General features: G+C 43.1%; 1 protein-coding gene across 3 annotated transcripts in view; it reads right to left on the reverse strand.

Moving 5' to 3' along the window:
* Window positions 1–1,205: 1,205 nt before the first annotated feature.
* Window positions 1,206–14,203, reverse strand: part of TESPA1 (thymocyte expressed, positive selection associated 1) — a 35,333-nt gene continuing 22,335 nt past the window's right edge. For 2 of the 3 annotated variants that reach the window (XM_041736740.1, XM_041736741.1), the window contains 3 exons: window positions 11,846–12,630; window positions 10,633–10,724; window positions 1,206–1,925 (listed from right to left, as the gene is read on the reverse strand). In XM_041736740.1, coding sequence (XP_041592674.1) covers window positions 10,647–10,724; window positions 11,846–12,630 — 863 coding nt within the window. In that variant the 3' untranslated portion in view covers window positions 1,206–1,925; window positions 10,633–10,646. Of the gene's footprint in view, window positions 1,926–6,408; window positions 8,660–10,632; window positions 10,725–11,845; window positions 12,631–14,203 lie in introns of those variants that run through there. The other variant, XM_041736743.1, reaches the window with a different exon arrangement.

The following is a 14,203-nucleotide window of genomic DNA, read 5'->3' on the forward strand; positions in this document are numbered from 1 at the left end:
CCTCAGTGACGGTCCACGTGGATCCAGGAGTCACGGACCCGAGGACGTTGTCCTGCCCGTATCCTGCCCCAGGGGGCGAGCGCACCTCCAGCCACACACACTTTGCACAGGTCTTCAGTTCCCCCGTAAGGAACCTGGCAACGCTGAGCGTGGGGGCTGCCCCTTCCTGCCACGCCAACCCAACTGCTCCATGAGACGGGATCAGATATATTGTTGCTCAGGCTCTTTCGCATGGAATAATGTCAGATTCGTGTGTTCTCTCTCATGGCCGAGACGGCCTCAACATTCACCTCAGCCGGACCACGGTTTGCACAGGTTCCCCCCCACCCCCAGCGACGCTAGGCCCCGACCTCTGTTTTCTTACAGCATTTAATTTAAGCAGCATGTACTATAAATCCTTCTTCAGACCCTTTGAGCTACCAATCTTCTCCCAGCCTCATCCCAATTCTACAACCCGGGCAAGCGTTTCTCTGGGAACTGAGAATCATCTCTCTGAAATTTAATCAAAGAACATAGGCCTTTGTCTCCCAAGTTCAGTGGAAGGGAAGGAGCCTACCTTAAGCTGGACCCTTAGCTCCTAGTCTTACAAAATGGCCAGAAAGTGGGGTTCCTGGGGCAGGGGGGGCTCAGGGGGTGGAGTGTCTGCCTTCAGCCCAGGTCGTGGTCGTGGGGTCCTGGGATCCAGCCCTGCCTGCTGGGCTGCCTTACTTTTCCTCTAGATAAGGCCAGTCAGCAAACACGGGGGGTCTAAGAGCTCCCCAGCCCAGCTCCTAAACTCTCTAGTTCCTTGTTCTTCCCAAGCTGGACAACTAGACTTGGTCAACGCTCCGAGCTTTCTCCCCTCCGGTTGGCGATATTATTGGAATAAAATCAAGCTCTGTGCGCTCATCCTATCTGGTAGATGATTTTTTTCTTTGACACTAGTGGTTATGCTTTCCCTCAAATCCCCCTCTTCTGGTCTTTGCTATCTTGCAACTTATTAGGCAGCTGAGTAACACATTACTGGAAGTGTGTGTGCGTGTGAGACCTCTCCTAGTCTACAAAAAACTTAGAACGGGTCTAAGATGCTCTGTACACGTGCTGCCTGGTACAGTATTGTAGGTGCTCAAGGCCTGTTTGTCAACGAAATATTTTCCCTATGACCCAAACCACAACTGCTAATTATTTTAAAACACGCCAACGTTTTTGTGTTTTGTTTTGTTTTGTTTAAGTTTATTTGTATTTTGTTTTCTGCCAGCAGAAAATACTGATTTTTTTGCAATGGCCAAGAGGAGGAACCCTGATCCCCACTCATCTTTTTTTTCTTCTATGAAGATGCAAAATTTGACATCGAGGGAGAAATTTGGGATCAGGGAGAGGCTTCCAGAAAAACAGGACTCTGGTGTTGTGGGAGACTTTCTGGAATTTAATTTGACACGCAGAGGATACGTAGAGGCTCCTGGGAGCCCCAGTGCCAGGTACACCAAGGTTTCAGAGCCTGAAGGTGGGATTTCTCCTTCTTCATTTAGCTTAAGTCCGAGAATATTCCAGTAGCAATATTGTTTCTTGTTCTCCGAAGTTGACCATCGTTAAATCCTCTAACTGCCCTACGCAGTATCAGAGCTTGGGAGAAAATCGTGTCTAGTTCACCACGGTCCATCTTGTGCATGCTAATACCCACATGGTAGGGAAACCAATGCACAGAAGAATGAAGGGACGTGCCTTGGGTCTTTCCCCAGGCATGCGGTTTGCGACAGGCTCAGGGCAGAGATTCCAGGTCTCTCCGGCCGGTCTTTCTTCCCATGCACCTGCTGCCTTTCTCCTACCGTGTTCAGGGGTTTGTGGGGCCGGGGAGCAGGAGCTGGGTCTTGGGGGCAATAGGACGTGGGCATTGGGCTCTTCTCTGAAGCCACTGCTCTCAGAGCACGTATGGTGGCGCGGAAAGCCTGTAATGGGAATAAAAAGAAACATCCATTTTCGAGACAACTCTGGGTACTGGGGTTGGTAGAGGCGTCCCTGCCCCACCTGTTGAAATGTCTCTCGCTAGTGCAAGCCACACTCAGGGGGATTAGCAGCAGCTGGAGCAGCTGGAGCAGCAGCAGCAGCAGCAACAGAAACCCGCATGTGACTGTTTCTGTTCTGCCCGCCGTGAAGTGCGGACCCTGGAAGGGTTCACTTCTTATCTTTTTTGTGTCTTATCTTATCTACCCTTATTCGTTTATGTGGATCACTGAACACTGCCGGAGGAAATGATTATTTTTAAACAGATTGTATTTATTTCTTCATTTGAGAGGGAGAGGGAGAGAGGGAGCGAGCACACGCGTGAGCCAGGGAAGGAGCAGAGGGAGAGGGAGAAGCAGGCTCCACGCTGAGCAAGGCCCGACCCGAGGCCCCGAGATCATGACCTGGGCCGAAGGCAGACACTTAACCAACGGAGCCACCCAGGCGCCCCTGGAGAAAATTATTAAATCCCTACAAATCCATATTCTGTGCCTTGAGCTGAGTCCTAATATTATACATTTATTCAACTATTAATACGCATTTCTATAATAAACATTTCTCATTATTTATTTTTCATAGTAACAACCTCAAGCCTTTACTGCTGTCTTCAAATTCCCTGTCTCGCACTGTTTAGGGGTGACCCTTTTTTTTTTTTTAGCAAAAAGAGAGAGACCGATAGGCAGAAATGTCTTTTTTTCTTTTTTTTTTTTTTTTCGGCAGAAATGTCTTGACTTCTCCGGGTGACCAATGTAACTGTGTTCACGCTTGTCCTTTTTCCTTTCCTCTAATCTCAGATAAAGATTTGTATGTATGCTTCATGGCTAAACCCTCCAAAAGCACTGTATGTGTATATATATATTTTTTCCTTTTTTTTCTTTTTATTATAACAGCTTTATTGAGCTATAATTTACATACTATCAAATTCACCTTTAAAATCCCTTAAAAAGTGTACAATTGTTTTTAGTAGATTCATGGAATTATGCAGCCATCAACTCCAGAATATTTCTATCACCCCAAAAAGAAACCTCTTACCTATTAGGAGGGCACATGATATAATGAGCCCTGGGTATTATAGAAAACTAATGAATCAGTGACTTTACGTATATTTTTAAATTAAGTTTTTAAAAGTGATTGGATCTCAACTCATTCCAATTTTCCAATGACCTCACAGCATCATTCTCTCTTCCTTCCTGAACCATGACCTCCCCCACCCTATGGATTCCTCCCCTTCAGCAAATATATATGCTTAAACCTTTCCCATCCTAAAAAACCAGAACACTCTCTAGAGTCTCTTGATTCCTTTATCTACTTTATTTGCATAACATCTTAGTTTTCATGTTAATATTTTAAATCCCTGTTATATAAATAGAAATATTCTTATTGATATTTCTTTCTTTTTTTATAAATTTATTTTTTTTATTGGTGTTCAATTTGCCAACATATAGAATAACACTGAGGTGGGCGCTTGACGGGATGAGCACTGGGTGTTATTCTTATTGATATTTCTAATCATTGTGTAGTTGCAAATCCAGTGATATCCGTGCATTCTCCTTCCTGTTGGATATTTTATGACGTTTGTTACTGGAGAATATACCCTCCTTCTTGAACCATATCTCACTTGGCTTCTATTTGAAACTTTCTTTTTCCAACCCCTATAGCAACTCTTTTGTGAACATCTTGTATTTGATTGATTTTTAAATATTGCTCTTTCTAAGGGTTCCTTTTACACTTGAACTTCCGACTCTGCATACTTTCCCTAAGTGAACTGCTATTTCTCGTGTCTTCACCTGTTATAAGGAAGCCTTGAATTCCAACAAACTCTATCCTCAAGCTCGTATACCCAGCTGCCTCAGGGACTTCTCTATTTTTAGTATCTCAGAACCGCCTCCAACTCATCATATCTCAATCTTAACTCATCAGATTATTCTAGACTTGAAAATAGACAAACAAGATTACCATATTTTGGTAACTGGGAGCAGTGCGAGAGTTTCTCTTTCCAAGGTTATATTACAACTTTGTTGGGCAGGGGTCACCTCACAAATTTACGTTGAGTAGAGATGCAAGTACTTTGTTTCTGGTGTAAACGATCATCTCAGAGACGAGAGTCGATGGTGTTGTTGTTTGGTGACTAGTTTTGTAGCTGACTCAGGTGTCTGTTTATAACTAACTTCTCAAATACTCTTTGGACCAGTTCAAATACGTTATTGGAATTCTTTCTTTTTTTTTAAGATTTTATTTATTTATTCACAAAAGACACAGAGAGAGAGAGAGAGGAAGAGACACAGGCAGAGGGAGCAGCAGGCTCCATGCAGGGAGTCCGACGTGGGACTCGATCCCGGGACCCCAGGATCACGCCCTGGGCCTAAGGCAGGCTCTAAACCGCTGAGCCACCCAGGGATCCCCCATTATTGGAATTCTTATTAATTGATGAGTTAAATAAAATCTTTGAATATGTTTGTCTTATATTAACACAAGTCATTATTTTGCCTTTTTGAAAATTATACTTTAAAATATTTGCCTTTAACTTGCTATTTTTACTGTATGTTGTTCTTAATAAAAGGACTCAATATTCACTTAGTCATTCAAGAAGAAACTTGGAAATTTCCCCATGTTTTTTGTTTCTTTTCCTCCCTTCACCCCTCAAACATAAGTCTGATCGGTCCTCGATTTAGCCATTGGGCATATTAAATATCTCAGGGTGTCACGCTTCCTCTCCATTCCTAGTATGCTCGTCTTATTTCTGGTGGTCACATTTCTCCTTTGTCTTTTGTGGTAAGCTTTTAAATGATTTTTTCTTTCTACACTGGTTCCTTATTCCATCCATTTCCCATATTTCCGCCAGAATGAGCTTTCTAAAAGATAAATCTAATCATATAACTTCTTTTGTACATTTCTAAGTGGCTCTTTATCTTTCTAGACTAAATCAAAACACTTAAAATAACATCGAAGACTTTTGTTTCATATCTAATTTCTTTTTTTAAAAATTTTACTCCTGTATGCCTTTTTTTATATAAATTTATCTTTTATTGGTGTTAAATTTGCCAACATATAGAATAACACCCAGTGCTCATATCTAATTTCTATTTATCTTTCCTATTCTTAATTTTTATCTCCCACATATCCGCTTTCTCCCAAATGGCACAAGGTGTAGTTTCTGAAGGTTTTATGATATTCCATTTCTCTCTGCCTTTGAACATGCTTATCTCTACTACCTTTAGTATATCAGTGTCTTATTGCTTCTTCTTCTACTTTGCCCCGCCACTCGTCCCCTGTTTGACTTTTACTCATGTGTCCAGATTCTTCTGGACATGTCATACTCTGGGAAGTCCATTTTTCTATGTCCCTGTGGCATGTAAGTTCCACTAAGTACCAACAGACAGCTTTGAATTACCTGCTATTTGGGACCATTTAAGACTAGTTCCCTTCTTTATCCTATGCTCTGCACCAGCCTCCCCACATAATCCTGGCTGCCCTCCCCCTGCACTGGCACCAGCAAAGTTGTCCATAAAATCTAACTCCTACCTCTAGAGATGATCACTTTGCAAATAAGATATATGTTAGCCCGTGCCACCTCAGATCTGGCAAAAGAAACAAACAGCATCAAAAAGCAAAGAAACCAACAATCCAATCATGAAATGGGCAGAAGGCATGAACAGAAATCTCACAGAGGAAGACATAGACATGGCCAACATGCACATGAGAAAATGCTCTGCATCACTTGCCATCAGGGAAATACAAACCCAAACCACAGTGAGATCCCACCTCACACCAGTGAGAATGGGGAAAATTAACAAGGCAGGAAACAGCAAATGTTGGAGAGGATGCGGAGAAAGGGGAACCCTCCTGCACTGTGGGTGGGAATGTGACCTGGTGCAGCCACTCTGGAAAACTGTGTGGAGGTTCCTCAAAGAGGTAAAAATGCCCTACGACCCAGCAACTGCATTACTGGGGATTTACCCCAAAGATACAGATGCAGTGAGATGCCGGGACACCTGCACCCGATGTTTCTAGCAGCAATGTCCACAATAGCCAAACTGTGGAAGAAGCCTCAGTGTCCATCGAAAGATGATGGATAAAGAAGATGTGGTCTATGTATACAATGGAATATTCCTCAGCCATTAGAAACAACAAATACCCCCCATTTGCTTCGACGTGGAGGGACCTGGAGGGTATTATGCTGAGTGAAATGAGTCAATCGGAGAAGGACAAACAGTGTATGGTCTCATTCATTTGGGGAATATAAATAATAGTGAAAGGGAATAGAAGGGAAGGGAGAAGAAATGGGTAGGAAATATCAGAAAGGGAGACAGAACATGAGAGACTCCTGACTCTGGGAAACAAACTAGGGGTGGTGGAAAGGGAGGACGGCAGGGGTTGGGGTGACTGGGGTGATGGGCACTGAGGGGGGCACTTGATGGGATGAGCACTGGGTGTTATGCTATATGTTGGCAAACTGAACTCCAAGAAAAAATAAAAAAAATAAAACCTTGGCCCTGCCTCTTATAAATTTGATAAAGGTTAAACAGCTTCCATTTCAGCAATGGGACACTGATAGAACAGGCTCTGCATTTGACATTGTTGAGTGTGGTACAAATTATGAGGAATGATGAGGATTTGGGAGGAAGATTAAGACTTCTTCTCTGGCAGAGACTAAATGAGAGGGTGGAAGGGAAGAAAACTGATATCCGGGGAGGAGATCCTCTTTTAACAGAAGGTCCCCTTGGGGTAACTACAGAAAAGCACTTACCTTATGGAAATTAGCTAGAAAGGAAAAGGAACACCCTTTTAGAAGATGAAGACCCTTGAGGTTTTGGGTGATAAGCACAGCAGAGCTGGATTTCAACTCCCTTTGTTTCTGAGTCTCTTTGTGCAACGGTGAGGACTATACAGCTGGACCCCATGGCCGGCTGGGTGCTGCTACCCCTTCCAACCCTTGCTCACACCCCTCTCATGCCTGATGACAAGTAGTAGGTGAACACTTGGGGCTTTATACACAGCTTCTGGGAGATCATTAATCCCTGGAGGTAATTACAGACCCTGGAGGAGGACTTCTCTCTCATTCGATCTGAGGAACTGCCCCAGCTCACTCTGCCTTTGACGGTAGTGAGTGACTTTCCCCTTTTCCATATTTATCACATAGTCTTTAATCTTGGTAGTCCTCAGGTGCTTTCACAGGGATCCCCCTATTCTGTGATGTCTTAAAGGATGAAACAGGAGTGGATCAAGAGAGAAAATTCATAGCTTTGCAAGAAAAGATAATTAAAGAAGTGTATGGAAGATTTGGGAGCCACGGTGACCCCCTGCCTGAGTCAAAGACTGTCCGTGAAGAAGAGATCTCTTAGTCTTCTGGTGAATCACAGAAGGGAAATCTGCAAAATCATTTCCTCATGAGAGTTACTATGTTTCATCCAATCTGATAAATCATCTTTTGTAAGGCTCAATTATCTTACATTTCACTAAGGAGGGGAAAAAATAGAGACATTGGGTGATATTGCCAATTGTTAGAGATATTAAAATGTGGAAAAGCGCACGCCTTAGAAAAAGTGAGGTACAGCATTTCTAACCACAACGTCTTGTGCTGTAATGAGGCCTCATGACCCTGGCAGAAGGTGGAATCTAGCTCCTTGTCCGAAATGTGTAGCTCCTAGCAATACTTTCTCCCTGGAAATTCAGTTCTAATCTTTCCAGACACTGGAGGACCCAGCTTCCTTTGGGGGACATCTTGGCATTATCTTGTGCGAGGCTGACATCTGCTGGACAAATAACACTCGGGCGATGCTTTGCATTTTAGAGTAAATGAAGTTACTGGCAAAGAAACCTCACTGTGGAGCATATACTCCACATTTTCTATTTTAAATTGATAAGCCTACCAGTTAATTTCCTTTTCATATTCTTATGCCGTGCCTGAGTCTGGATGAGCTGTAGCATGAAAGCTTACCCTCAACGCATCTTTGACATATGAGGGTAAAGCCCTTTGATTGAAGCAGTTATTCTCAACCCTCATGATTCAGTGGAGTCCATGTGATGGACTGTTTATAAGACGGCAGGACAACCTTCCCACTCCACATGCCTTTTTGCAATGGGGCCTTGCTGTGCTTGTTAAAGAGTGGTCTGTTTTCCTTCCCTTGGAGCCTCGGTTGGCCTTGTGATTTGATTTAACCAGGAATGTAGTAGAGGGGACATGGTGAACCTTGCAACACACCCACAAAAAGAGGCGTTGCAATTTCAGTTTTAGCTGAACATCCACACAAGAAAGACAACCCATCAGCTAGCCTGCCAAAGAATGACTCAGCACACGACAGCGTGCCCCCTGACGGTCAACAACAAGGTCCCAGACATGTGGGGAGCCCATTTTTGATCTTTCAGTCCAGGCCAGCCAAATAGCCAAAAACTGCTGCCCAAGTGAGCCCAAGTGAGACAAGCAGAAGAACCTTCTCGTAAACCCACAAAATAGTGACAAAAAAGAAACAACTTTTTCTTTAAACCACTGCATTTTGGAGGGTTTGCTGTGCAGCAATACGAAAGTTTTAAGAGAAGAATAACAAATGATGGGGATCCCTGGGTGGCTCAGCGGTTGAGCGTCTGCCTTGGGCCCAGGGCATGACCACCTTCAGGGTGCAGTCCTGGAGTCTCAGGATCGAGTCCCACGTCAGGCTCCAGGCATGGAGCCTGCTTCTGTCTATAATAAATAAATAAATAAATAAATAAATAAATAAATAAATAAATCTTAAAAAAAAAAGCAAATAAATAAATCTTAAAAAAAAAAAAAAAACAAATGATGCCCAAGCCCAAACCCTAGAGATTTGCATTTAAATCTATAGGTTGAAGTCTAGGAAATAGCAACTAAAAAAACTTGTAGGATTGAGAATCACTGTTCTAAATGTTTTATGCCCATGATTACCTTTTCTAAAGTCAGCAGCAGCTGCGGCAACATCATTGTTACTATGATGATATGTTATATTACTCTGACACATTCCCTGTAAGGTGTTAAACTCTACATAAATGCCTAGTCCATATATATATTATATAATTATATAATGATTATATGTATAATATAAATAACCGCTGAGCCACCCGGGGTGCCTGATTCCTATCCTAAACTTTACCCAACTGTATAAAAGATATTGCTGCCTTCTGATATTTAGCTTTTTTGTAAGTGACTACTGGATACATATAATTTATATACCTGGAGATGAAAGTAATGAGTAAAAGAGAAAGAAGAGGGGGGTCCCTGGGTGGCTCAGCTGTTTAGCACCAGGGCGTGACCCTGGGGTCCCGGGATCGAGTCCCACGTCGGGCTCCCCGTAGGGAGCCTGCTTCTCCCTCTGCCTGTGTCTCTGCCTCTCTCTCTCTCTGTGTGTGTCTTTCATGAATAAATAAATAAAATCTTTAAAAAGAACAGAAAGAAGAGTGACTAGGGCCCTAAAATCACCGAGAATGAAGATTAAAAGAGTTAGAATTGTAAAGATCTTTGAGATTCTGGAAAAGCAACACTGCAGCTTTAGAGTATTCACCAAAAATAACTATCGGTCCAGGAAGTATGGTAAACTAAGACATTTGAAATTGAGGGAACCCTAAGCAAGACTCATTGACTTGATTCAAGAAGGACATCAATTTCTACTATCTTGGAAAAAGCATTTATTCATTCATTCATTCAATTGTTCATTCACTCCTGATGCCATCTTCTCTGTGGTACTAGGGGATAGGTGACAAAAACTACAGGAGCTGCATTTATGCTTAGTTTAAATAATAAATCTTCAGCCAAAATATCCGAAGGTATAAGGGATACCTCTGATATAATGCACAAAAGTTGTATGGAAAGACATTTTAGCTGCAGTAACCACCCGTGTGACATTCACTGTCCTTCCTTAGTTAACAAGGGAAGGAGACCGAAGGACATCAGACCCTCACTGCAGGAAGAAACTCAGAGCCTAAGGGAACATGGCTGTGAGATACCTGGGGTTTTCCCCACGTGGTGATGTAGGCTGATTAGAATGTCTCTATAAGCAGGAGCTGGGATGAAGCTCCTTACGGTTGGTTCTCACCTGTTAAAAAACTATAGCAGTGCTTCTCAAACTTCAACATGCAAATAAATCACCTAAAGGTCTTGATAAAATTGTGATACCTTAATTCTGGTGTGTGGTCTGGGATTCCACATTTCTAACAAAATCCCAAGTGATGCTAATGCTGCTGGTCTGCAGGCTACACTCCGAATATTAAGGCAATACAGAATTTACCCTAGAACACTTCTCAGACTGTGATTGCCAGGCCAGCAGCATCAGTATCACTTGGGAACTTGTTAGAAAAGCAAATTCTTGGGCCCTGTGGAGGGTTTCTCCATCAGAAACTGGGATTTGGGGCCCAGACATCTGCATTTTAACAAGCCCTCTGGGTGATGCTAACGTCGGAGAACCACTAATCTAGAGAAGCATCTAACCAGCCATAATAGAAATACCTGAGGGGCTCAAAAACAAAAAAATCAGCTTTCCATGCCATATCAATTAAATCAGAATCACAGGATGAGGGGGCACTTGGTTGTACGTATTTTAAAAAATCTTCCTGGACAAATACAATATGTAGCCAGGTTTGAGGATCACTGCCTGAAGGAGGGTGGGAGGGGGAGAGAAAGAAAGGAGAGAGAGACCTACTTACTTTTTGAGTCTTTGTTAGCAGAAGTCTGCTGCAGGTGGAGGTGTCTGGGAGCATCGGGCCAGCAGCTCTTCCTTCTCACCGTGGCTGTGCACCTGTAACCAAGATCCCAGCAGAACTCAGGGCCAGTGGGGAAAGGCCTCAGAGGGCAGGTGGCTGTAGGGGAAAGAGGCTGAGTGTACTTGGGAGACTCGGCTTCTTCTCTTGCGGCAGGAATGTGTGGTAGTGAGGAAGTCAGGAGCTGAGGTGCAGCTCCATGCCCAGTGGTAGGTGACATGTATGTAAACAATATTATAAATCGTCACAGCTTCTCTTGGTGGCAAGGATCTGAGATCTTTTTGTAAGAGAGCTCAGCACTTGATGGCAGTACTGCAAATAGTCCCAGACCAGAGGAGTCTCAAGAGTCTACAGGATGAAGAGCAGGTGGGCCAACAGAATGGGCACACCTGGACCCTGCACTACCCCTTCTAGAACATGCTCTAGTTACCCAGGATACCCAAATACGCTGCTGAGATGCTTCTAAGTCTGCCTCAGGCAATTGCACTGCTTTTGTTTGGCGTCTTTTGTCTTAAAGGGTTAACCTCTCTACTAGTGTATGCACCCTCAGGCATGACTGATGACCAGTAGAAGGCTATTTGTGTGGGTAGAGGGTGTGTGGCTTTTGGATATGCAGGCCAGGTGCTCACACACTTATGTGCAAAGTCCTTTATGGCTTAGGGCAGATCTGGGCATGGGAAGAGAAGAGGACAAGCCAGAGCCGGGGAGTGGCTCTGCTCATGCTTCCATGTTCTTGCACAGAAGTCTTAAGAGTCTGAGAATATTAAATTTGAACCTGGGCTTCCATGTATTTATGGTTACATATTTATTAAGGTGGAAGAGACCATATTTCATTCAATAGCATTTCTCATGGTGTATAACCAACCTCTATTCGTACTCTTGTGTGGATCCCATAAATGACAGAGCCAGGTGTGATGAGGAACTCCAATGAAGATCAGCTCGGATGAGGAAATGGAAAAGCTCTGAAAAGCTGGATGCTATTAAGAAATCAAGTCTATTTATCTTTCTCCATCTCTACTAACCTGTTCCCAAAGGTTTCTTAATGTAATTCGAGAATTGTTGTATCTGGTGAGGGCAGGGAGCCTGGATTCCCTTTACCCAAAGGCAAAAATCCAGAATCTTTCTCTGCCAGTCTCTCTCTTACCCCCAACCCACTCACCTCCTCCACGTCGCAAGTGTCCTGCAGCTGCGGGGTTAGAGGCCGGTACAGGGCTGGTTGCTCTTCGCTCTGCTGGTTGATGGACAGGTCCAATGACTTAACCGTCCTGCCCATGGGATTCTTTTGGAACAAGCTCTTTCTTGCTCTGCTCTTTCTTTCCCAGAAAGTCTCATCGTTGGCTCTATGGACTTCCTTATTGGTGGCCTGTAGACCCCAAAGCTCTCTCTTTACCTGTGCAGGGTCTGTGCTCCACTGTAGATCTGCTCTGGGCAGAGAATGTGTGCAACAGGTTGCCTCTGGTTTAGGATCCAGAGTCTGTGATAGTGCTTGCATTGTGGACATCCCCTCTTTCCGGCAAAGGGCACACGGACCAGAAGAAGTGGGCAGCTTTGTTTCCCTGACAAAGGGCACAAGATCTTCCTCTGAGCCTGGCCCAAATCCAGGGTCTTGCTGGAAGACCAGCTTCTCTCCTTTCACTCTGTCCATTACTTCCCATACCACTTGGTCCAAACTGTTCCTTTTGGGGATATTATGGAGTGGTGACAGTCGATCTCTGGGGCTTGTATACAGGCACATCTTGGATATGGCTTTCCGGAGGCGCTCTCTGGGTGAGTGAGGTTCAGATTCTGGAGCCAGAATCCTGATAGATGGCACATCGGTTGGGTTGTAATTCCAGAACATGTGGGATGGTGTGAACTTTTGGACAGGTGTCTTAGACACATAGGAGTAGAGACAGAAGAAGGCGTCAGCAGTGACAGCCAGTGTTTGCACTTGCTTAAACCTGCCTGGACACAAAGGTTGAAGATGGTGAATCTGAGGTCCATCGGCAAATTACCTCTTGTATCTCTTCCTTCAATAGCCTTTCTAAGGCTCAAAATTCGGGAAGAAGATGTCATTTTCCCCACCAGTGTTTCTCCCATTTAGGTTCTCACACCCAGGATCCCCTTTCTTGACTCCTTGACTCCCCATCCTGAATAGACATTTTCCTTCAGTCCAAAAATTAATTCCATATGGGATGAGGAACTTTTCTACTTCTTGATTTAACATATCCTTTCTGCTGTCATTATATTCTGAACTATGGCTTCTACTGCTGTGTGTTTTAGATGATAGACATGACCCCAAAAAGGACAAAACCAACCTCATTTTCTTAGTAACAAAGCTTTAGGGTCCTAGAAGGCTTCTGAGTAATAAAAAATTGAAATAATGTCAATTAATAGCCAATGGACTAGGGTACAGAAATTTTGATGTCACTTTTTTTTTTTTAAAGTAAACTCTATGCCCCATGTGGGGCTCACACTCATGACTTTATCATTCTATTAGACCTTGTATCACACAGTATGGTCCCTACTCTAAAAACATCGGCACTGTTTGGGAACTTGTTATAAATGTAGAATCTTAGACTGTATCTTGAGCATTTTAACCATATCCTTTGATAATTCATATGCACACCCATGTTTGAAAAGCACTATGATAAGCGCTTTTCATCTCTTAAAAAACTGTGAGCTTCCAAAAGGCAAGAATCATGTTTCTCTTGTCTAGTCTGTTCTTACAGAATTTAACACCTAATTATGTACCTGGCACATAAAATGAATTCAATCAATTACACTCTAATTTTAGTGCGCCTAAGAATCATCTAAGGTCGTGGAAATCCTCCAACTCAAAATCTTTGTTACGGCAGGTAGAGCTCAGGAGTGTAGTTTTGCCAAGCTTATTTTAAGTTGAATCTGATGCAAAGAGTCTGAAACAAACTATTAGGAACACAATGTTGGGGATGTAGCAGACTATAGTTTGAAATGTATTCTAACATAGAGAATCTTTTATTTCTCATCGAGCTAGAGAAACCCTCTCATATCTTTCCTTAGTATGGAATCAGGACAGCTTAAGTAGTTGTTTGTTGGATGTGGTCTAAGGATTACACATAAGAATCCTGTGTGCGTGTTTAAAATAAATACTTCTGAGCCTTTTCCCTCATGTAAAAAAAGTAGCCTGTGAATATGAATATTGTATAAAGTCTATGGACAATTTAATATATTTAACTTTGAGAACAGCTGCCCTAAAAGGAAATTATTTTAATACAGTGGCTGTAAGTGGGGAACATTCTATTGTTCCAAATGAGAAATAAAAGCAGGTATAAGATTTAAAGACACTGTTCGCATTTGATTCAACTAAAGGGGAGAAGGCCTAAGAAAGCAAGAGTGGTACGAGGTCTCCTGATGATTATTTCTTTAAGAGAGATAAGCAGACATCAAAGTTCTCCATCTTTACTGAAAACAAGATGCCAGGAAATAGACACAGGAGACAAAGTGTAGAGTGAAACTGACCGAGAGAAAGTAGGATCTGGAGCCACCGATCTCTGTT

Source organism: Vulpes lagopus, chromosome 21 (genome assembly GCF_018345385.1).
Source record: "Vulpes lagopus strain Blue_001 chromosome 21, ASM1834538v1, whole genome shotgun sequence".
NCBI lineage: Eukaryota > Metazoa > Chordata > Mammalia > Carnivora > Canidae > Vulpes > Vulpes lagopus.